Raw genomic sequence first — 23,926 nt, forward strand, 5'->3', positions numbered from 1 at the left:
TTGTTAACAATCGAACAAGTTCAGAAACCTTGCAGAAAATCAATATGCAAAGTCTGCGGTCATGGGTCCATCAAATCACAACTAAAACCTCAAAATAAACCAACTGAACATCGTAGAATATGTTTACTTGGAGGCTGCAACTAGTGCATGATGTCTACAACATTTAACCCATTATAGTGCAGAATATGGAGAAAGATAAGCCTATTCATCAACCTTAAGATCCATATCTGCAGCTTGTTTATGCTATCAACTGTTACCTATAGTTTTGTAAATTGATCCATGGGTTGCAGTGATAATCATAGGCTACTGGTGTTCAAGAGAAGTTACCTAAATATATTGCTAGTTTCACCAAAACTAGTGATAAGTATGCATGACTTCAGATGTATATGAACTTTTCTGCCTCCCAACAGATAAAAAAAAAGACTGACAAATCATCTTCCAATACAGCATGTTCATGGTTAGACATTTGTAAATGTTCTGCCATATGAATTTAACAAGCTTAATTATGGTACAAAGCCATTGCTCATCACAGAAAGGCAAATAATGACCTTTTGCAACCAATTAAGCTTTCAAAGATATGTAATGTTATTTTAGCATTTTAATTAATGGGGTTTTTGTAATATAACAAACATTTTCTTTGACAGTCTTAGAAATGGATGATCAGTAATGTTATTATTTTCAATAAACAGAAATGTCACACTGTTACGAAACATAATGGCTATCATAAACTGCTGGCTATTTACCTGAATTCACAGTGAGATATAAGCACAGCACCCAAAAAGTATACAAATAAATCCCTTCTTCCACAGTTTTAATAGCAAGTTTCAGGTTCTGCCAAGTTTAATTATACCTCAAAATACAAAAAATTTTGGATTTATGAAGTGTAGGGATTTAATCAAATCAAACCCAATGGTTCATTAAAATACCCCTTCCCAATCTCAACTGTGGGGTTTAAACAGGGTCAGTTACAAACATAGGTCACACAGTGAGGCATTTTATGTGTCAGTCAAGCATAAACGCAAGTAATACAAATGAATGAATTTACTTATCTTCCTTTAAACCTTACACTGCATACTGGTCATGCATTTATTGTTTCCCGATTGAAAAAGACTGAAAGGAACCGACAAGAAAACAGAGTGAAGGTTCAGGAGGCTGTGGAGATCGCTGTCCACATGAGTATGCATTGGATCTCCTAACTTGAGGAAGGACATTCTTGCTATTGAGGGAGTGCAGCGAAGGTTCACCAGACTGATTCCCGGGATGGCGGGACTGACCTATCAAGAAAGATTGGATCAACTGGGCTTGTATTCACTGGAGTTCAGAAGAATGAGAGGGGACCTCATAGAAACGTTTAAAATTCTGACGGGTTTAGACAGGTTAGATGCAGAAAGAATGTTCCCAATGTTGGGGAAGTCCAGAACCAGGGGTCACAGTCTGAGGATAAGGGGTAAGCCATTTAGGACCGAGATGAGGAGAAACTTCTTCACCCAGAGAGTGGTGAACCTGTGGAATTCTCTACCACAGAAAGTAGTTGAGGCCAATTCACTAAATATATTCAAAAGGGAGTTAGATGAAGTCCTTACTACTCGGGGGATCAAGGGTTATGGCGAGAAAGCAGGAAGAGGGTACTGAAGTTTCATGTTCAGCCATGAACTCATTGAATGGCGGTGCAGGCTAGAAGGGCTGAATGGCCTGCTCCTGCACCTATTTTCTATGTTTCTATGTTTCTATGTTTCTATCACACACATGCAGAGTAATAAGGACTAGTGAGCAACTGATGCAAACTGGCACTTTTCATTTGTAAACAGCCAAAACAAATGAGGTTAAGCAGAGATTTTAATGTTCATAAAGTGCACCAACTTCAGGCTTTAAATATGATGGCTTATATTTTCCACATGGGTTATACCAGCATAACTCCAGTAGAATACATCAGGAAGTTCTTTGGGAGCCATTCCGCTAGCTGCCTATCCATCCCCTCAATTCCATCATTTTCCACAGGAAGTGATATTGGGTGCATAATACATAGCCCAGATATGGGTGAGTGTATTATAATTAGAGGCGAATGACAGGAATACATCAAATGATGTGTCTCCAGTCATTCATGCCATAAATCATACATGTTTACAGCACAGAAGGAGGTCATTTGCCACATAGGTCGCGATTTTACTAACCTTGGCGGGTCAGTGGCTTATGGAGAGAGTCACAGCATGAGAGAAGTCCTCTTCCCTTCCCATGGGTGAAAGAGATCTCCCCAGGAGATCAACACAGCCTGGTTGCACATTGCAGAGGAGGACACAAGCAAGGTTGTGACAGGAGGACCTGACTGCAGTGCTGCAAACGTTTCAATTATCTCGGGAAGATCACGAAATGTTAGTACAAAGCCACACTCAACCTCATCCTACTGTGCCTCTCATCACATCCCTATCGCTCTGCCTTCCCTAGCCTACTCCTGTTCATCGCCAACCCCGGACTCACGTCTCTCCACGCACCTCCCGACACCTCTCGCGGCCTTTTGTAGTCCTCTCGCCGAACACTTCCGGTGTCCCTGACGACTACGTGTGCGGGAAGTGTATCCGCCTCCAGCTCCTGACGGTCCGCGTTACGGAATTGGAGCTGAGGGTGGATTCACTCTGGAGCATCCACGATGCTGAGAATGACGTGAGTAGCACGTGTAGCGAGTTGGTCTTACCGCAGGTGAAGGGTCCAAGGGTCCACAGCCAGATAGGGAATGGAAGACCAGCAGGAAGAGCAGTGCAAGGAAGGTAGTGCAGGGATCCCCTGCGGGCATCCCCCTGCAAAACAGATACACCACTTTGAGTACTGTTGAGGGGGATGACTCATCAGGGGAGGGCAGCAGCAGCCAAGTTCATGGCACCCTGGCTGGCTCTGCTGCACAGGAGGGCAGGAAAAAGAGTGGGAGAGCAATAGTGATAGGGGATTCAATTGTAAGGGGAATAGATAGGCGTTTCTGTGGCCGCAACCGAGACTCCAGGATGGTATGTTGCCTCCCTGGTGCAAGGGTCAAGGATGTCTCGGAGCGGGTGCAGGACATTCTGAAAAGGGAGGGTGAACAGCCATTTGTCGTGGTGCACATTGGTACCAACGATATAGGTAAAAAAAGGGATGAGGTCCTACGAGACGAATTTAAGGAGCTAGGAGCTAAATTAAAAAGTAGGACCTCAAAAGTAGTAATCTCAGGATTGCTACCAGTGCCACGTGCTAGTCAGAGTAGGAATCACAGGATAGCTCAGATGAATACATGGCTTGAGCAGTGGTGCAGCAGGGAGGGATTCAAATTCCTGGGGCATTGGAATCGGTTCTGGGGGAGGTGGGACCAGTACAAACCGGACAGTCTGCACCTGGGCAGGACCCGAACCAATGTCCTAGGGGGAGTGTTTGCTAGTGCTGTTGGGGAGGAGTTAAACTAATATGACAGGGGCATGGGAACCAATGCAGGGAGACAGAGGGAAACAAAACGGAGACAGAAGCAAAAGACAGAAAGGAGATGAATAAAAGTGGAGGGCAGAGAAACCCAAGGCAAAAAACAAAAAGGCCACTGTACAGCAAAATTCTAAAGGGTCAAAGTGTAATAAAAAGGCAAGCATGAAAGCTTGATGCCTCAATGCGAGGAGTATTCGGAACCCAGGAGAGGCTCTGAGCTAGTTAGAGTGGGTGAGAGCTCAGATGAACAGGACCCCAAGAAAGAATGCAAAAGGCAGGAGGCAACAGAGCAGAGTAGCACTGGGGTAAGTGTAAACCACAAGGTGATAGGAAGGGACAATATGTATGCATATAAAGGGGCTGCAGGAGGGGTCAAAACTAAAAATCATGGTTTAAAAGCTAGTATTAAAACACTCTACCTAAACGCACGCAGCATTCGAAATAAAGTAAATGAGTTGGCGACACAAATCATCACAAATGGGTATGATTTGGTGGCCATTACAGAAACGTGGTTGCAGGTTGGCCAAGACTGGGAATTAAACATACAGGGGTATCTGACAATTCAGAAAGATAGACAAGAAGGGAAAGGAGGTGGAGTAGCTCTGTTAATAAAGGATGATATCAGGGCAGTTGTGAGAGACTATATTCGCTCTAATGAACAAAATGTTGAATCATTGTGGGTGGAGATTAGAGATAGTAAGGGGAAAAAGTCACTGGTGGGCGTAGTTTATAGGCCCCCAAATAATAACTTCACGGTGGGGCGGACAATAATCAAGGGAATAATGGAGGCATGTGAAAAAGGAACGGCAGTAATCATGGGGGATTTTAACCTACATATCGATTGGTCAAATCAAATCGCACTGGGCAGCCTTGAGGAGGAATTCATAGAATGCATACGGGATTGTTTCTAAGAACAGTATGTTACAGAACCTACAAGGGAGCAAGCTATCTTGGATCTGGTCCTGTGTAATGAGACAGGAATAATAAACGATCTCCTCGTAAAAGATCCTCTTAGATTGAGTGATCACAGTATAGGTTGAATTTGTAATACAGATTGAGGGTGAGGAAGTAGTGTCTCAAACGAGCGTACTATGCTTAAACAAAGGGGACTACAGTGGGATGAGGGCAGAGTTGGCTAAAGTAGACTGGAAACACAGACTAAACGGTGGCACAATTGAGGAACAGTGGAGGACTTTTAAGGAGCTCTTTCATAGTGCTCAACAAAAATATATTCCAGTGAAAAAGAAGGGCGGTAAGAGAAGGGATAACCAGCCATGGATAACCAAGGAAATAAAGCAGAGTATCAAATTAAAAACCAATGCATATAAGGTGCCCAAGGTTAGTGGGAAACTAGAAGATTGGGAAAATTTTAATCGACAGCAAAGAATGACTAAGAAAGCAATAAAGAAAGGAAAGATAGATTACGAAAGTAAACTTGCACAAAACATAAAAACAGATAGTAAAAGCTTTTACCGATATATAAAACGGAAAAGAGTGACTAAAGTTGGTTCCTTAGAAGATGAGAAGGGGGATTTAATAATGGGAAATGTGGAAAGGGCTGAGACCTTAAACAATTATTTTGCTTCGGTCTTCACAGTGGAAGACACAAAAACCATGCCAAAAATTGCTGGTCACGGGAATGTGGGAAGGGAGGACCTTGAGATAATCACTATCATTAGGGGGGTAGTGCTGGACAGGCTAATGGGACTCAAGGTGGACAAGTCCCCAGTCCTGATGAAATGCATCCCAGGGTATTAAAAGAGATGGCGGAAGTTATAGCAGATGCATTCGTTATAATCTACCAAAATTATCTGGACTCTGGGGAGGTACCAGCGGATTGGAAAGCAGCTAATGTAACGCCTCTGTTTAAAAAAGGGGCAGACAAAAGGCAGGTAACTATAGGCCTGTTAGTTTAACATTTGTAGTGGGAAAAATGCTTGAAGCTATCATTAAGGAAGAAATAGCGGGATATCTAGATAGGAATAGTACAATCAAGCAGACGCAACATGGATTCATGAAGGGGAAATCATGTTTAACTAATTTACTGGAATTCTTTGAGGATATAACGAGCATGGTGGATAGAGGTGTACCGATGCATGTGGTGTATTTGGATTTCCAAAAGGCATTCGCTAAGGTGCCACACAAAAGGTTACTGCAGAAGATAAAGGTACGTGGAGTCAGAGAAAATGTATTAGCATGGATAGGGAATTGGCTGACTAACAGAAAGCAGAGAGTCGGGATAAATGGGTCCTTTTCGGGTTGGAAATCGGTGGTTAGTGGTGTGCCACAGGGATCAGTGCTGGGACCACAACTGTTTACAGTATACATAGATGACCTGGAAGAGGGGACAGAGTGTAGTGTAACAAAATTTGCACATGACACAAAGATTAGTGGGAAAGCGGGTTGTGTAGAGGACACAGAGAGGCTGCAAAGAGATTTAGATAGGTTAAGCGAATGGGCTAAGGTTTGGCAGATGGAATACAATGTTAGAAAATGTGAGTTCATCCACCTTGGAAAAAAAAACAGTAAAAGGGAATATCATTTGAATGGGGAGAAATTACAACATGCTGCGGTGCAGAGGGACCTGGTGGTCCTTGTGCATGAATCCCAAAAAGTTAGTTTGCAGGTGCAGCAGGTAATCAGGAAGGCGAATGGAATGTTGGCCTTCATTGCGAGAGGGATGGGGTACAAAAGCAGGGAGGTCCTGCTGCAACTGTACAGGGTATTGGTGAGGCCATACCTGGAGTACTGCATGCAGTTTTGGTCACCTTACTTAAGGAAGGATGTACTAGCTTTTGAGGGGTTACAGAGACGATTCACTAGGCTGATTCTGGAGATGAGGGGGTTACTTTATGATGATAGATTGAGTAGACTGGGTCTTTACTCGTTGGAGCTCAGAAGGATGAGGGGTGATCTTATAGAAACATTGAAAATAATGAAAGGGATAGACAAGATAGAGGCAGAGAGGTTGTTTCCACTGGTCAGAGAGACTAGAACTAGGGGGCACAGCCTCAAAATACAGGGGAGCCAATTTAAAACCGAGTTGAGAAGGAATTTCTTCTCCCAGACGGTTGTGAATCTGTGGAATTCTCTGCCCAAGGAAGCAGTTGTGGCTAGCTCATTGAATGTATTCAAATCACAGATAATTAGATTTTTAATCAATAAGGGAATTAAGGGTTATGGGGAGCGGGCGGGTAAGTGGAGCTGAGTCCACGGCCAGATCAGCCATGATCTTGTTGAATGGCGGAGCAGGCTCGAGGGGCTAGATGGCTTACTCCTGTTCCTAATTCTTATGTTCTTATCCTTACTCACACCAACTTGCCTTGCAACTCCACCCATCCCTCTCTATCTACATTATCACATCACCATCTCACTGGCCAACCCTCACACTCACCCTCATCCTCGTGCAATCAAACCAACTAACAACACCCAAGCGTAGACACTTGTTTCTTGTAATATTCATATAAAGTTTCTGTTAATGTGGTGTCAAACATTGAAATCTTTATTTTCAACACTTTGCGCTCTTGGACAGGTCTGTGTGCACCTTTGGAAGTGGCTTTGTGAGTTGCAGTGAATGGTTAGACATTAGGGTACCGCCTGCAATGGTTAGGAGTGTGAAATGAATGACTTGGGCATTGTCGGGATGCTTTATGGTGTTGGTGTGGGGTGGTGCCAACCTGGTACATCATGTGGCAGCCATATGGGTGCACAGTATGAAGTGAAGTAAATCTGGCCATGGTGAGGCCAATGTGGTTGGGTGCTGATGCCCTGTGTTCTGTGCAGCATCAGGTGTTTTGGGGAAGGTGATGGTGTTGTTGTTGGTGCTGCTGGCGCTGCTGGTGTTGGAGCTGATTGTGGTGGGATTCTGAGGACCAAGGTGAGCGAGTATAAAGGACACACATGCTGATGAAGTAGATGGCAGAAGCGATTTGTCAATGGTGAGAGAGTTTATGAGGTCAGACTGGATGGAGACAAGTGTAAAGACTTGCAGCACGGCGAATCTGTTGTGGAAATGTGGTGAGGAAGAGTTTGTGGCTGAGGGACGATATCTCTGTAAGGTGGGAACTTTTACTGTACATTTGAAGCTGTCAACTCAACAGCTAATTCAACAGCCACTGAACTCCCGCTTCAGCTTGACAGACATGGTCCGTGACCAGCTTGGACCCCGCAAACTGTCAAATGCAGAAGGTGAGCTCAAATTCATTCTTAAGTGGCTATAAACAAGTCACTAATTACCTGAATTGGGTCCCCCGCTGTGAACCCGCCGCTATGTGTCGGGTCTACTCAGCGCTGACAGACCCAACATCGGGGATAGGCCCTTGGTGGGTTCACAGTGGAGTCCCGACCCACTGGGGAAAAATAACTTTCCCACCTGACCCGCCACCAATCACGCCCGCTAACCACCGCAGAAAATCCAGCCCGCTGTGTTGGAGCCAGCTCTCGAGTAATCCAAACTAATCCCACTGCCCTGTTCTCATTCCTTAGCCTTGTGTCTTCCTCTGCTTCAAATATTTTACAATTTTCCTGAATAAGTGGAATGATTTCTGCTTCAACCACTCCTAATGACAAAGGATTCCATGCTGCAACAAATCTTTGCACAAACAAATTTCCTGTAATGTCTTACCTTATTCTCAGTCACAGTTTTAAATTGATGACCACTCATTACCAACTTCCCAACCAGAGAATATAGTCTTTCCTTATTCACTTCATCAAACCCCTTCATAATTTTTTTAAACCTCTATTAAATACTCTCTTATCCTTCTCTTCCCCAATAGAAATAGTCTCAGTATCTAGAATCCCTCCTGATTATCTTTTTGACAGCTGAGGCACAGCCACACATGCCTAACCAAGCCAGCATGTTACTGTGACAACGGGCCCTTCCTGTGGAATCGTACCCCCAACTTTATAAGCTGTATATTATCTTCTGCTAACTGCATTATTCAGCATTGTTTTCTTTAAAAGCTTAACGTCCAGATTGAACATTAAAAAAGCAGCTAAAACTCTGCAGAAAAAAACTAACTGGAGTAGCACCAGACTGTTTTGCAAAATTTTGCTGCTCTAAGTTGTCAGTGAGGATTACAACTCAATGGTAATTTTTTCAAATTCCTGAAATTGGATCGAGCATAATACTGTAACAACTTACATTTACATCAAGAAGCTCCATCCTGGAGCCCTGATAACATGTGTTATATTGAAATTCCATTCCGTAAGAGCTAAAATATTGCAGGTTATTTTCCTATATTCTGTTAGTGAGGTGATATTGGAGTTAGATATTCTATTTGAAAAGACATACTGTGAATTTATTTTTAATGTATAGAAACAGCGGGTTAACTTACTGCGTGACTGTTATTTGAGACTCATTAACAATCCCCACCCACACACTCAATTCCGTTAGCTGGGCACTGGAAGCTTGCTTCCTGAGAGGTGACAACAGCGGCTGCAGAGAGGGAGAGGTGACAAAGGACTCTGGAGAGAGGGAAAGAAGGGGAGTGGGGCAGTTGGGTAGTCAGCCACAACTAGAGAAATTTTCTGCTGGTTCAAGATTGAACAATCTGCCGGGTGCTGCCTATAGTGACATTGACTCCATGCTCGCATGCACGCACAAAATTCTAGGTGAGTTAGTGCCTCATTTGCATCTCATGATGAGCTGCCTCTGAGTCTCTCCTCATAACTATAGGTTCTCATCCTCAGCATAATCCTGTTGAATCTCCAGTGTATGATAACTATGGCTTTAATGTCCTTTCTATAATGGAGCACCCAAAACTGCACACATTACTCCAATTGTGGCACATCCACATTAAATTGTATCTGCCACCTGTCTGCCCATTCTGCAAAGGATGACACTATGGTTGGTGATTGGGGGATTTCAATTTTAAATCCTTCAGAAAGGGGGTGAACTGATCAAGGACAATCGGTTAAACTACCCAGCCCTGAGATTTGGATATTTTTTCAATTCTGCTTTTCTTCGCCTGCTCCAGAGAGCAGTTATTCTACAACGTGACCGGATTCTGCCACAGCCATTCTCCATAAACAAAAAATCCTGAGAAAATGATTTTATTGACAGTGACCCTGCAAATTTAGATCATGGGCACACCTTTGCACTGGGCAGAAGTCTGCCATGTTGCATTTCTTTTGGTGTTACCAATGAACAAAAGATCTAGATTCACATACAGTACTTCCTAAATCCATTCCCACTAAACAGATCTTTTCACACCCCTATTCCAATACACTCCTGGCTGGCCTCCCACCTTCCACCTTACGTAAACTTGAGGTCATCTAAAACTCTGCTGCCCGTGTCCTAACTCGCAGCAGGTCCTGTTCACCCATCACCCCTGTGCTCACTGACCTACATTGGCTCCCGGTTAAGCAATGCCTCGATTTCAAAATTATCATCCTTGTTTTCAAATCTCTTCGTGGCCTCATCCTTCCTATCTCTGTAACCTCCTCCAGCCCCACAACCCCCTGAGATATCTGCGCTCCTCTAATTCTGCCCTCTTGAGCATCCCTGATTATAATCGCTCAACCATTGGTGGCCATGCCTTCTGTTGTCTAGGCCCTAAGCTCTGGAATTTCCTGCCTAAAACTCTCCGCCTCTCTACCTCTCTTTTCTCCTTTAAGGCGCTCCTTAAAATCTTAATTTGCCATAATTTCTCCTTATGTGGCTTGGTGTCAAATGTTTTGTCTTACAATACTCCTGTGAAGCATTTTGGGGCATTTTACTACATCAAGGGTGCTGTATTGTACAAGTTGTAGTTGCTGTTGTTGTTGAATAACACAAGAATAATGAAATTGCATGGGTCACATCTAGTCTTTTCATTAGGAAAATATATCACATTGCTCTTTGGCAAATACATTATTTATTCCTTTGTATCATAATTGTGTTGAAATATATCTGTTATTAGCAAAAGAAACATAAATAAATTATATAATAAGGCTGGACATTATTGTTAACGATATAAATGAATGAGTACATTCATATGAAATGTTTCTGTCTGCTTTTTGAACACAGGTGTTATTTTAAATGGGTTAACACCTCTGCTAAAATGGCAGACAGAGGAATGTCATACATATGTGTTAAACATTCCTTTTCTAATATCGACAGTAGTCATTTTTTGGCTATTGAGTATAAGATTTTGAAACCGTGATTCATCCAGAAGCATTCCCAATCAAGTAATGGCAATGGATTTGGATGTGGCAGGAGATTTCTACCAAAATACAATTTAGATTAATAAATCCACAGTTCATGAACTGAGACCATGTCAATGAATTTTCCTCCTTTGTCTACTCCACAGTTCCTTTACAGTTCTAGTTGAATTATTCTATCATTTTCTATTCTTTTATTCTTGAAATTTTTGAACATCAGCATCAATATTGTGCATATTCATGCAATGTTAGGCATCCATAAATGATATGAACAGCAACTAAGTAACAGTCGGTTAAAAATCAAAGCTGTTGAAGGAAATGTGAAATTATATAATTTTATTGCTAAATATTTCAAATCAAATGTGCTTAGAAATTTTCACTCGAAGGTAAGAACATTGTGGCAATTATGCAGGGTGAGTAGATATGTGAAAATTGCTAATTTATAACAAGTACAAGGAGTATATGATCCATTACAGTGCACGGCCTGTTAACTATAACTAAATACGCACTCCCCATGTGAGCTAAAAACTTACCAATTATTACGTATTCATTATGAATGTCTTTCGCTACTGATTTGCTGGTGTCCAATACATTAATCAATTTGAAGTTTCAGTGTGTGGCTGACTCATTTAAATCTTTGAATATTCAGTTAGAAAGGCTACCACTGAATGTTTTTTTTTCCGTAAGTGTTATGCTAAAAATGTGTGTGATAATGCTAGCTGTAAGAGGTAATGCTTTGGAATTTATGGATTTACTTTTTTTGTAACCCAGTTTTGCTCTTTATCTGTGTCATTTGCCACCATATACCTCCATCTAACTGAATGAGCAGGAGGATCTGGGCTCAATCCTGCTCTGTGATTATCTGTCAGGAGGAATTATTCAAGCGGAGTGAAGTGAACATTATCAATTTTCCCTGCCTCCGAGACAGAGCAGCCTGCAGTGTAAGTGAACATTGAAAGGAGTCAGCCAAGTAAAGCAAACAAAACTTCAGTTCCAGATAGACGGGAAGCTCAAACTTCAGAAACTTTCGTTACTAGTTAAGCAAACAATTGCTTCAGCTCCAGGGAAATTACTTTGTACTTACTTTGCATATCTTTAAAGAATTGTTGGCACCACAAGTTCAGCTGCTGAAATAGTCAACTCCAAAAATTCAACTTTAGCATTGCCATATTAGCCAGTTGGTGATGTAGCACAAACATTTATATTCTGGTTTTCAACAATAACAAATATATACAGGGCTAGGCATGAATCAGTAATTCGATATTTCATTTCATTGTCAATCAACGAATTGCATTGTCCTTTGTGTATAACTGATAAAGCATCTTGCAGGATACTTCACAATTGTAACACTGTTCCTTTAACAATCTGAAACTGAATAGTCTGTTAGAATATGCTTATTACATACGATTATGGACAAAGGTTGCACTTTTGATCATAGTTAATAGATCGGCTTGCTGACATTATGTATGATTCAAGATAACAGGAAGCTAAGTACTAAATAAATACAAATTAAGTATAGTGAATGGCAATTTTAAAACATAACCATACATTATTCTGTTTAGCAAATTATAATCTGAAAATATATTATTTTACAGACTGATGTGTATCCTTTACGAACAACAAGAAAAACACTGTCTTGTTTATATATAAAATGATTTATATATTACCCATAATGGTCATAAGATACACTTTTATTATCCATTCTGAAACACCACTTGGAAAGGATTAATCATAGAAAGCTATCTTAATCTATATAATTACATTTATTTTGTGTTAAATAAATTAGACTTAGGAGGCAAGCAGTAAATTCAGGTACTAAATGTCTGAACTGTAGATCCTACTCCAGTTACTAGCACTGGCATACACTACATGACCAGAAAATACCACCATAAATAATAAATAAATAATACTTTTTCTACTTTATTCACATAGCAATTAAAGAAGCTTAATAAGCTTTAAGGTATGCAAATTTTGTCAGAATAAAACAATTGTTATTTGGATAGAGTTTTGAAAGTGACAATTATTCCTCTAAATGTTGAGGTCTAGATAGGCAGTCAAAATTTTTCAATAAAAAATATCCTACGACGGAATTCTCATTACAACTTTAACAACATTGATACATTTTGGTACAAATCAAAGAACTCCAGGGCTAGCTAAGCGCACTGTAAATAAATCAGTTTTCACTGCCTTCTAAACAAGCAGCATTCCCTCCGGGTTTCTTCTACGACAATTATATTTACCATCTGGAAACCAAACTTAATTTACTATCAATTACATCCTTTAACACATCAGTCATATATGAAATTACCAGGTTTTATAGACAAAGAAATAATCCGCTGTGACATAACATGATTTTTAGAAACAAGAAAATATGATTCCAAGTTCCTTTCAATACGGTTGGTCTGAACGTTTGTGTGCGAGAAGGAAATCGAGACAAAGAATAGCGCGAACCTCTGAAAAACGTTTATGTTCAACACAAAAATTTAAAAAATCAAATAAGACGTAAAATGGCTAAGTGCAAGACTATCGATTGGCAAATGATAATCGTATCCCATATGTCTGGAGACAAGCGCTCCAACGCCATCCTTCCTATCATCGAACTCCAACGTCAAATCTTTCTTGTCATCAATTACTGGCTGCCAAATATACAACCCCATACTTTATTTTTGAAATCAAATGTGGCTAGAAAAAACATTGCAAAGCACTAGTTTGCGTAGCCATTCATAACAGAGCCTTGCCTAAAGGTATAAACAACTGGTAAGGGGAAGGGGCGGCATCACGTTCTCTTTAGAAAACCTTTGTATTAGAATTTTGTTGAAAAACCAAATGCATGACTTCGAAGCAGCAGTACGCATAGCTATCTGCTCAAGCTCTCTGTTCGTTGAATTGTTTCTTTTCAACAAATCCAGTGTTGCATTCGACTTAACAATCAAGCCAACGATAAACAAGTCAAACAAGCCAAAGAGCATCCTAAAGCAATATCATCATTTCATTGCGTGCCACGTCCCCTCTCAAATGTCACAAGTGTGTTTTCTGCAAAACTTACCCATTCGAGGAGGCGCACAAACCCCAGAGGCTCCTTTGCGATGCGAAATGTACCAGATGCTACAAGCTAGCCGGAGAAAGTGCAAAGAACATGTTTAGAGAAGATGACTCTGAACAACCTGACTATGATTTTATTTCAGCAAATGTAACTCGGAAGGTATGGAAGTGCAGCTCTTACCTGATTGATGATGTCCATCTCCGAAGCCTGTGGTGATGCCGATTGGTGTGAAGACCACAGCGAGCGACCCCAGCCCAGCCGCTGTTGACAGCTCCAAATGGAACTCTCACAAGCTTCGGATTTGCCGGAAATTACCGGAAATTGCCGAGGGCTGACGGAGTTGCAAGCGCCGGGCGGGCGCCGCTCCCCCCACCGATACAAGAGCTGCTGCTATTGGACAAGCCGGGCGGCCGAGCCGGGGAAGGCTCGCTCTGATTGGCTGATGGCTCCATTCCAGATAGCACCATTTCTATTGGACAGCCACAGCCAGCGCCTTTGTTGCCTTAGCGATGTCAGGTGCGAGTGAATCGGAGGAAGCGGCACGGTATTAAAGTTGCATCGAATACAACAGGCACTGAATACATTTCCAATTTGGCCAAACAAATCTTATTAATCTGCAACATGCAACATATTAAATACTATTACAAGGTGTATTTTTTGCATTCTCAGCACTGCAGCTTGGATATTGTCGGGGGGCTGTGGCCAGTGCACTCAGCCATCTCTTGATGTCACCTGGAGTGAATAGAATTGGCTGAAGACTGGCATCTGTGATGGTGGGAACCTCAGGAGGAGGCCAAGAAAAATTATCCACTCGGCACTGCTGCCTCAAGATAATTGTGAACACTTCAACCTTGTTTTTGCACTCACATGCTGGGCTCTGCCATCATTGAGGATGGCGATTTCATGGGGCCTGCCCCTTCTGTTAATTGCTTCATTGTCTGTTTATGCAATAGCTGTTAGATTGAGTACTGTTTAACTCCAAGAGGTATGATCTTGGCTGTGCTTTATTAAGGCCCAAAGTGAATAATATACAAAAAGGTTGGCCTTTTATACTTGGGCTGCACGAACCGGAAAAGTCAGAGGAAGAGACAATTGACAATCAACCAACCTACTCCCCAGTCATCAGAGGACTCAGTGGTCATCAGTGAATCGGGACTTTCAATCACTGACATGTTCAATGAAAATGTACTTTCAATCCCTGACATGGCCATTGCCACTCTCACCAGGTCAGCCACCAACAATGATGCCATCTAGTGGCTAGTGATCCCAAAAGTACATACATGACAATACCCCCCTCTGAGATATTAACACAGTGTTTTACAAATTGAGACGGTCTGGTGTTTTATGTTCCCGGGTTGACCGTCTTAGTTCAATTCCAGCCTTGGGTGAGTGTTCAGAGTCTGTTGTGACTGGTGGCTGGGTGGCTGACCTGGTGGGAGTGGCAATGGCCATGTCAGGGATTGAAAGTACATTTTCATTGAACATGTCAGTGATTGAAAGTCCCGATTCACTGATGACCACTGAGTCCTCTGATGACTGGGGAGTAGGTTGGTTGATTGTCAATTGTCTCTTCCTCTGACTTTTCCGGTTCGTCTGTGTGTCGCAGCTTTGTCTGATCCATATGTTTCCTGCATGTTTGCCCATTTTTGAGCTTGACAATAAATAATCTGTTGCCCTCTTTGGCCATGACAGTACCAGCAATCCACTTGGGCCCCTGACCATAATTCAGAACATATACAGGATCATTTACAGAAATATCGCGTGACACAGCTTCGCGATCATGATACCCTTGCTGACTTTGTCTTCTGTATTCAACATGATTATTCAAGTCAGGGTGTACAAGAGATAGTTTGGTCTTAAGACCTTTCTTCATCATTAGTTCAGCAGGCGAGACCCCGATAAGCATGTGTGGTCTTGTCCTGTAACTAAGCAGTGTGCGTAACAGGCGGGTCTGCAGTGACCCTTGGGTTACTCGCTTCATACTCTGCTTTATGGTTTGGACAGCACATTCTGCTTGCCCATTGGATGCAGGTTTGAATGGTGCTGACCTTACATGTTTGATACCATTGAGTTTCATGAACTCTTGAAACTCCTGACTGGTGAATCACGATCCGTTGTCGCTAACAACGATGTCAGGCAGATCATGTGTCGCGAACATGACACTTAGATTCTCAATGGTAGCTGTACATGTGCTGGATGACATGATTATACACTCTATCCACTTTGAATATGCATCCAACACAACTAAAAACATAGAAACATAGACATAGAAACATAGAAAATAGTTGCAGGAGTAGGCCATTCGGTCCTTCGAGCCTGCACCACCATTCAATGAGTTCATGGCTGAACATGCAACTTCAGTAACCCATTCCTGCTTTCTCGCCATACCCCTTGATCCCTCTAGTAGTAAGGACTTCATCTAACTCCTTTTTGAATATATTTAGTGAATTGGCCTCAACAACTTTATGTGGTAGAGAATTCCACAGGTTCACCACTCTCTGGGTGAAGAAGTTTCTCCTCATTTCGGTCCTAAATGGCTTACCCCTTATCCTTAGACTGTGACCCCTGGTTCTGGACTTCCCCAACATTGGGAACATTCTTCCTGCATCTAACCTGTCTAAACCCATCAGAATTTTAAACGTTTCTATGAGATCCCCTCTCATTCTTCTGAACTCCAGTGAATATAAGCCCAGTTGATCCAGTCTTTCTTGATATGTCAGTCCCGCCATCCCGGGAATCAGTCTGGTGAACCTTCGCTGCACTCCCTCAATAGCCAGAACGTCCTTCCTCAAGTTAGGAGACCAAAACTGTACACAATACTCCAGGTGTGGCCTCACCAAGGCCCTGTACAATTGTAGTAACACTTCCCTGCCCCTGTACTCAAATCCTCTCACCATGAAGGCCAACATGCCATTTGCTTTCTTAACCGCCTGCTGTACCTGCATGCCAACCTTCAATGACTGGTGTACCATGACTCCCAGGTCTCGTTGCACATCTGCTTTTCCTAATCTGTCACCATTCAGATAATAGTCTGTCTCTCTGTTTTTACCACCAAAATGGAAAACCTCACATTTATCCACATTATACTTCATCTGCCATGCATTTGCCCACTCACCTAACCTATCCAAGTCACTCTGCAGCCTCAAAGCATCCTCCTCGCAGCTCACACTGCCACCCAACTTAGTGTCATCCGCAAATTTGGAGATACTACATTTAATCCCCTCGTCTAAATCTTCCCCAGGAAGGGACCTGAAAAGTCTATGTGGATCCTGGACCATGGTTTGGACGAGCACGACCACAGACTCAGCGGCAATTCCACTGGTGCTTTTGTGAGTTGCATGCAATTGTTGCACTGATGCACACATGATTCCAGCTCAGAGTCAATTCCCGGCCACCATACACAAGACCTGGTGATGGCTTTCATCATTACAATGCCACAATGCGTGCTATGTAGCTCACGTACAAATTTCTCTCTCCCTTTCTTGGGCATAACAACACGATTGCCCCACAGTATACAATCCAACTGAATAGACAGATCGTCTTTGTTACGAATGTAAGGTTTGGCCTCCTCGCACATTTGCTTGGGTATGGCAGACCAATCTCCTTTGAGGATGCAACTCTTCATCGCCGATAAAATCGGGTCCTGGCTGGTCCAGGTCTTAACTTGTTGAGCCGTGACAGGGGTTCCTTCACTCTCAAAAGCATCCATGACTAACAATAGGTCCGCCGGTTGTGGCGTTTCCACCTCCGATGTGGGCAATGGCAGATGGCTCAAAGCATCGGCACAATTCTCGGTGCCAGGTCTAAAGCGAATGACATAATCATAAGCGGATAATGTCAGCGCCCACCTCTGGATGCGGGATAAAGCATTGGTATTAATACCTTTGTTTTCAGAGAACAGTGAAATGAGCGGCTTGTGACCTGTCTCCAGTTCAAACAAAAGACCAAGCAAGTACTGATGTATCTTTTTAAACCCATACACACAGGCTAGTGCTGCTTTCTCTACCATACTGTAGGCTCTTTCCGCTTTAGACAAACCTTTTGAAGCATATGCAACTGGTTGAAGTTTACCCGACTCATTAGCTTGTTGGAGTATGCAACCAATCCCATATGACAAAGCATCATAGGCCAATACTAAACGTTTACATGGGTCATAATGTACCAGCAACTTGTTAAAGCAAAGCAGATTAGGCTTTCTCAAAAGCTCTGTCTTGAGATGCACCCCACACCCCAGTTGTCGCCTTTTCTTAACAGCATGTGCAATGGTTCTAATAATGTGCTCAATTTAGATAGGAAGTTATTGAAGTAGTTGAGTAGACCCAGGAACGAAAGCAGCTCCGTCACATTCTGCTGCTTGGGTGCATTCTTGATGGCCTTGGATTTCGCGTCTGTGGGCCTGATGCCGTCAGCAGCAATTTTCCTCCCCAGGAATTCGACCTCTGGTTTCATGAAGACGCACTTCGAGTGTTTCAGTCTGAGTCCCACTTTTGTCCAGACGATGTAGAACCTCTTCCAGGTTGTTCAGATGTTCCTCGGAGTCACAATCTGTGATCAGGATGTCAGCTTGGAACACGACGGTTCTGGGAACGGACTTCAGTAGACTCTCCATGTTCCTCTGAAATATTGCTGCAGCCGAGCGAATTCCAAAAGGGCACTTGTGATAAATAAACAGTCCTTTATGCGTGTTAATGAACGCAAGTCTCTTCGACGTCTCAACCAGCTCCTGTGTCATGTAGGCCCACGTCAAGTCCAGTTTGGTGAACAACCTCCCCCCGGCTAGCATTGCAAACAAGTCATCAGTCTTTGGTAACGGGTGCTGATCCTATTTCGATACCCTGTTGATCGTAGCCTTGTAGTTTCCACAGATTCTAATTGTGCCATCATAGAAAGATAGAAACATAGAAAATAGGTGCAGGAGTAGGCCATTCGGCCCTTCTAGCCTGCACCACCATTCAATGACTTCAGTACCCCATTCCTGCTTTCTCGCCATACCCCTTGATCCCCCTAGTAGTAAGGACTTCATCTAACTCCTTTTTGAATATATTTAGTGAATTGGCCTCAACAACTTTCTGTGGTAGAGAATTCCACAGGTTCACCACTCTCTGGGTGAAGAAGTTTCTCCTCATCTCGGTCCTAAATGGCTTACCCCTTATCCTTAGACTGTGACCCCTGGTTCTGGACTTCCCCAACATTGGGAACATTCTTCCTGCATCTAACCTGTCTAAACCCATCAGAATTTTAAACGTTTCTATGAGGTCCCCTCTCATTCTTCTGAACTCCAGTGAATACAAGCCCAGTTGATCCAGTCTTTCTTGGTAGGTCAGTCCCGCCATCCCGGGAATCAGTCTGGTGAACCTTCGCTGCACTCCCTCAATAGCAAGAATGTCCTTCCTCAAGTTAGGAGACCAAAACTGTACACAATACTCCAGGTGTGGCCTCACCAAGACCCTGTACAACTGTAGTAACACTTCCCTGCCCCTGTACTCAAATCCCCTCGCTATGAAGGCCAACATGCCATTTGCTTTCTTAACCGCCTGCTGTACCTGCATGCCAACCTTCAATGACTGATGTACCATGACACCCAGGTCTCGTTGCACCTCCCCTTTTCCTAATCTGTCACCATTCAGATAATAGTCTGTCTCTCTGTTTTTACCACCAAAGTGGATAACCTCACATTTATCCACATTATACTTCATCTGCCATGCATTTGCCCACTCACCTAACCTATCCAAGTCACTCTGCAGCCTCATAGCATCCTCCTCGCAGCTCACACTGCCACCCAACTTAGTGTCATCCGCAAATTTGGAGATACTACATTTAATCCCCTCGTCTAAATCATTAATGTACAATGTAAACAGCTGGGGCCCCAGCACAGAACCTTGCGGTAATCCACTAGTCACTGCCTCCCATTCTGAAAAGTACCCATTTACTCCTACTCTTTGCTTCCTGTCTGACAACCAGTTCTCAATCCATGTCAGCACACTACCCCCAATCCCATGTGCTTTAACTTTGCACATTAATCTCTTGTGTGGGACCATGTCGAAAGCCTTCTGAAAGTCCAAATATACCACATCAACTGGTTCTCCCTTGTCCACTCTACTGGAAACATCCTCAAAAAATTCCAGAAGATTTGTCAAGCATGATTTCCCTTTCACAAATCCATGCTGACTTGGACCTATCATGTCACCTCTTTCCAAATGCTTTTCAGCACAGGAACAATGGGGCTGGCCCATTCATTAAATTCAACCGGTGATATGATCCCTTCACGCTGGAGTCTGTCCAGTTCGATTTCGCCCTTCTCCCTCATCATATACGGAACTGCCCGAGCTTTATGATGGACGGGTCTTGCATCCGAGTCCATGTGGATCTGCACTTTGGCTCCCGTGAAGTTGCCGATGTCTGGTTCGAACAGCAAGGGGAACTTGCTCAGTACTTGGGCACATGTATCTTCCCCCGATGACAATGCCTTGATGTCGTGCCAGTCGCGTCTGATTTTTTCAAGGCAGTTCCTGCCGATCAGCGTGGGTCCATTGCCTGGGACAATCCAAAGCGGTAACTCGTGAACCGCACCGTCATACGACACTTTAATTGTGGCACTGTCAATCACCGTTATGAGTTTTTTGGTGTACATGCGCAACTTGGCATTGACTGGACTCAGCCTGGGCCTCACAGCCTTAGTATGCCTTCTGGCTCATTATCGATTGACTCGCCCTCGTGTCCAGTTCCATCGATACTGGCACCCCATTAAGTTTCACGTTGATCATTATCGGTTTGCTCTTAGTTAGGAACGAGTACAGTCCATACACGTCCTCCTCTAGTATCTTGGATTGCGTATCCGGATCCGCGCTAGTCTGACCATCATCCTCCACGTGGTGTGTCGCAGCATCTGCGGAGACTTGCGTTGGAGATGCCCCACTCTCAGACAGCCTTTGCAACTATATTGCTTAAATCGGCACTGCTGGTGCTGGCGATTTTCCCCACAATGCCAACACGGAGAAATCGGATGCATTCCCGCTGGCGGACTTTGGGCAGCCACAGGTTTCGTGTACGCAGTCGGGTAGGCCCTGCCATGTGCCGCTCTGCCGAATGCCAAATCAATCATATTTACAGGTCTTGCCGAGTTTTGATTTTTCACTGATATCTGCTTTAGACTTCTATCTGTCGTCGTGCATGACTGAGCAATTGTGATGGCCCTGTTCAAGTCCTACGTCTCCACCACCAGTAGTTTATGCAGGATCACCTCGTGGTTGATGCCGATTATAAAGAAGTCCCGCAGCATATCTGCCAACACAGCCCCGAACTTACACGGTCCCGCTAGATGTCGCAGGTCAGCAACGAATTTCGCCACATTCTGGCCCACTGAGCGAATGTGCATATAAAATCTGTCTCTCAAGATGATGATGCCTTCGTCTGGCTTAAGGTGGTCCTGTACCAGTGTACACAATTCTTCATATGTCTTCTCTGTTGGACTCACAGGCAGAAGTAGATTCTTTATCAGACCATAAATTTTTGGACTGCAAACCGTGAGGAACTCCGTCCGGTGCCGATCTGCGTCGCCAACCTCCTTCATTTTGTTGGCCATGAAGAACTGGCTCAAATGGCTCACAAAGTCTGCCCAATCTTTTCCTTCCACAAATCGCTCCAACAATCCAATTGTGCTCATTTTTGCATGCAAAGGTTCTTGTTGCCACGTCGCCAAATGTTGTGTACGCAATAACTGCTAGACTGAGTACTGTTTAACTCCAAGAGGTATAACTTTGGCTCTGTTTTATTAAGGCCCAAAGTGACTACTATACAAAATGGCTGGTCTTTTATACTTGGGCTGCACACACGTGTGTGCAGCCCAATGGCCCCCAACAGTGACGCCATGTAGTGGCTAGTGATCCCAAAAGTACATACATGACATTGTCCACCACCATTCACGACTGGATGTGGCAGGACTGTAGAGATTTGACCTGATCCATTGGTTGTGGAATCACTTAGCTCTGTCTATAGCATGCTGCTTCTGCTTTTAGCATGCAACCACTGTCTACCCCACCTGTGGCAGAGACTGTAATTCTCGCATTGGACTGTACAGTCACCTGAGAACTCACTTTTAGAGTGGAAGCAAGTCTTCCGCGATTTCCAGGGACTGCCTATGATGATGATGAGTCCTGTGTTGCAAACTTCATCAGGTTGGCATCTCATCTTCAGATATGCCTAGTGCTGCTCCTGTCATGCACTTCGACACCCATCATTGTCAGCCACGGCTCAGTGGTTAGCACACTCTCCTCTGAGTCAGAAGGGTGTGGGTTCAGGTTGCACACCAGAAGCTTGAGCACATAAATCTAGGCTGACACTCGAGTGCAGTGCTGAGGGAGTGCTGCACTGTTAGAGGTGCTGTCTTTTGGATGAGACATTAAACCGAGGTCCCGTCTGCTCTCTCTTGCAGATGTAAAAGATCCCATGGCACTATTTCAAAGAAGGGCAGGGGAGTTATCTCTGGTGTCCTGGCCAATATTTATCCCTCACTCAACATAACAAAAGACAGATTATCTGGTCATTATCACATTGCTGTTTGTGGGAGCTTGCTGTGCGCAAATTGGCTACGCTTTACCCACCTTACAACAGTGACTACACTCCAAAAGTAATTATTGGTTGTAAAGCATTTTGAAACGTCCGGTGGTCATGAACAGCACTATATAAATGCAAGTCTTTTCTCATCTTCAATGTTCCCCTATTTTTTGTTTGGGTGTGCGGTCCCTTTAACAGGGTGCGTGGCCCATTCAAAAATTTGCACATGCAAAATCTCCAATTTGAAAAGCCTGTCCAGGGATATGCGGTACCTCCAGACAGCTGCGCTGCCATGCGGCCGTGCAGTTTAAAGGAAACATTGGTCAACTGGCTTGATGGTGATGGAAGAGTGAGGGATATGTCAGGCCACGAGGTTACAGATTATGGTAGCATATAATTTTGCTGCTGCTGATGCACCACAAAGCCTCATGGATGTCCATATTTGAACTGTTAGATCTATTCTTAATCAGTCACATTGGTAGTATCAAATGGCACGATGGAGGGTGTCCTCAGTGTAAAGACGGGACTTGGTCTCCACAAGGACTGTGCAGTGGTCACTCCTAACAAGAAGTTTGGTGGGGACGAGGTTAAGTAGCTTATTCTCTCATGTTAGAGCTCTCACTACCTGCTGCAAGTCCAGTCTGGCAGCTATTTCTTTCAAGGCTTGGCCAGCTCTGTCAGTGTTAGTACTATCAAACCATCTTTGGTGATAGATATTGAAATCCCATTCCCAGAGTACCTTCTGTGCCCTCATTGCTTGCTCCAAGTGGTGTTCAACATGGAGAGGCGATGATTCACCAGCTGCGGAGTTCCTTGCCCAGTTTTACCTGAAGCCATGAGACTTCATGGAGTCCAGAGTCAAAGTTGAGGATTCTCAGGGCAACTACCCCCCAACTGTAAACTGCTGTATCCATACCTTTGTCCTACCAGTGGGACAGGACATACACAGGAATGGTTGTTGGAGGAGTCTGGGACGTTTGCTGATTGGTATGATTTTGAGACTATGACTGTGTCTGTGAGAGCTCTCACCAGTCCTCAAATATTAGTGTAGAGGACGTTGAGGGATCGTGGGCTGGGTGTGCTTTTGTCGAGACTCGACTCAATACCTAGGTTGCAGCCGAGTGGTCCATCCAGTTTTATTCTTTTGTTCCTTTCTAGTAGTTTGATACAACTGAATGGCTTGCTAGCCACTTCCGAGAACAATTAAGAGTCAACCACATAACATACACTAGTGAACCAGTTGCTGTGCCCAGTGCTCCATATGGAAATCAGTTTAAAAAGACCAATAGTGAGATTGAAAAACTATCAGGCTACTGTTGAATTTATTTTTTTCTTGGTTTCTTCTGTTACCTGAAATGTTTAAGAGATCTTTGTGGGTATTACTGTGCTGTTGTTTGTTTTTCTATCCTTTCTGCCATTGTGCCACAATCAGAATTTCACAATATCTGTGCTTTTTGGAAGAACAACAGAGAGATGCGAGGCTGGTCAGCCTACACCCCGAAAGTAAAATATATAGGCAGCAGTGCACACACATCCACTTGTCCAAGGAACACTGCCTATGGAGGCTGTAATTCACTGAAAAGCATTATGAAGTGATGCTATATACTGACCACTACAGGAATGGCATGCCATTGGCAGTGATAGCCATGTCCAAACCGAATGTTTGTGCATCGGGATTGTTTGAAGCTGCTAGTGGGGCTGTTGTGAATTTCAGCCAATCAGATGTGCATAGATGTGTGAAGCAGG

The 23,926-nt window shown here is 43.5% G+C and overlaps 1 protein-coding gene across 1 annotated transcript in view; it reads right to left on the minus strand.

Annotated features, from left to right (window-relative positions):
- The window catches only part of synpra (synaptoporin a), a 556,851-nt gene extending 543,026 nt beyond the window's left edge, over positions 1-13,825 (minus strand). Inside the window, exons 1-2 of the mRNA XM_070894759.1 lie at positions 13,808-13,825; positions 13,631-13,696 (exon numbers count right to left, since the gene is read on the minus strand). Of these exons, the coding sequence (XP_070750860.1) occupies positions 13,631-13,696; positions 13,808-13,825 (84 nt within the window). The remainder of the gene's footprint in view (positions 1-13,630; positions 13,697-13,807) is intronic.
- Positions 13,826-23,926: the final 10,101 nt, after the last annotated feature.

Source organism: Pristiophorus japonicus, chromosome 12 (genome assembly GCF_044704955.1).
Source record: "Pristiophorus japonicus isolate sPriJap1 chromosome 12, sPriJap1.hap1, whole genome shotgun sequence".
Lineage (NCBI taxonomy): Eukaryota > Metazoa > Chordata > Chondrichthyes > Pristiophoridae > Pristiophorus > Pristiophorus japonicus.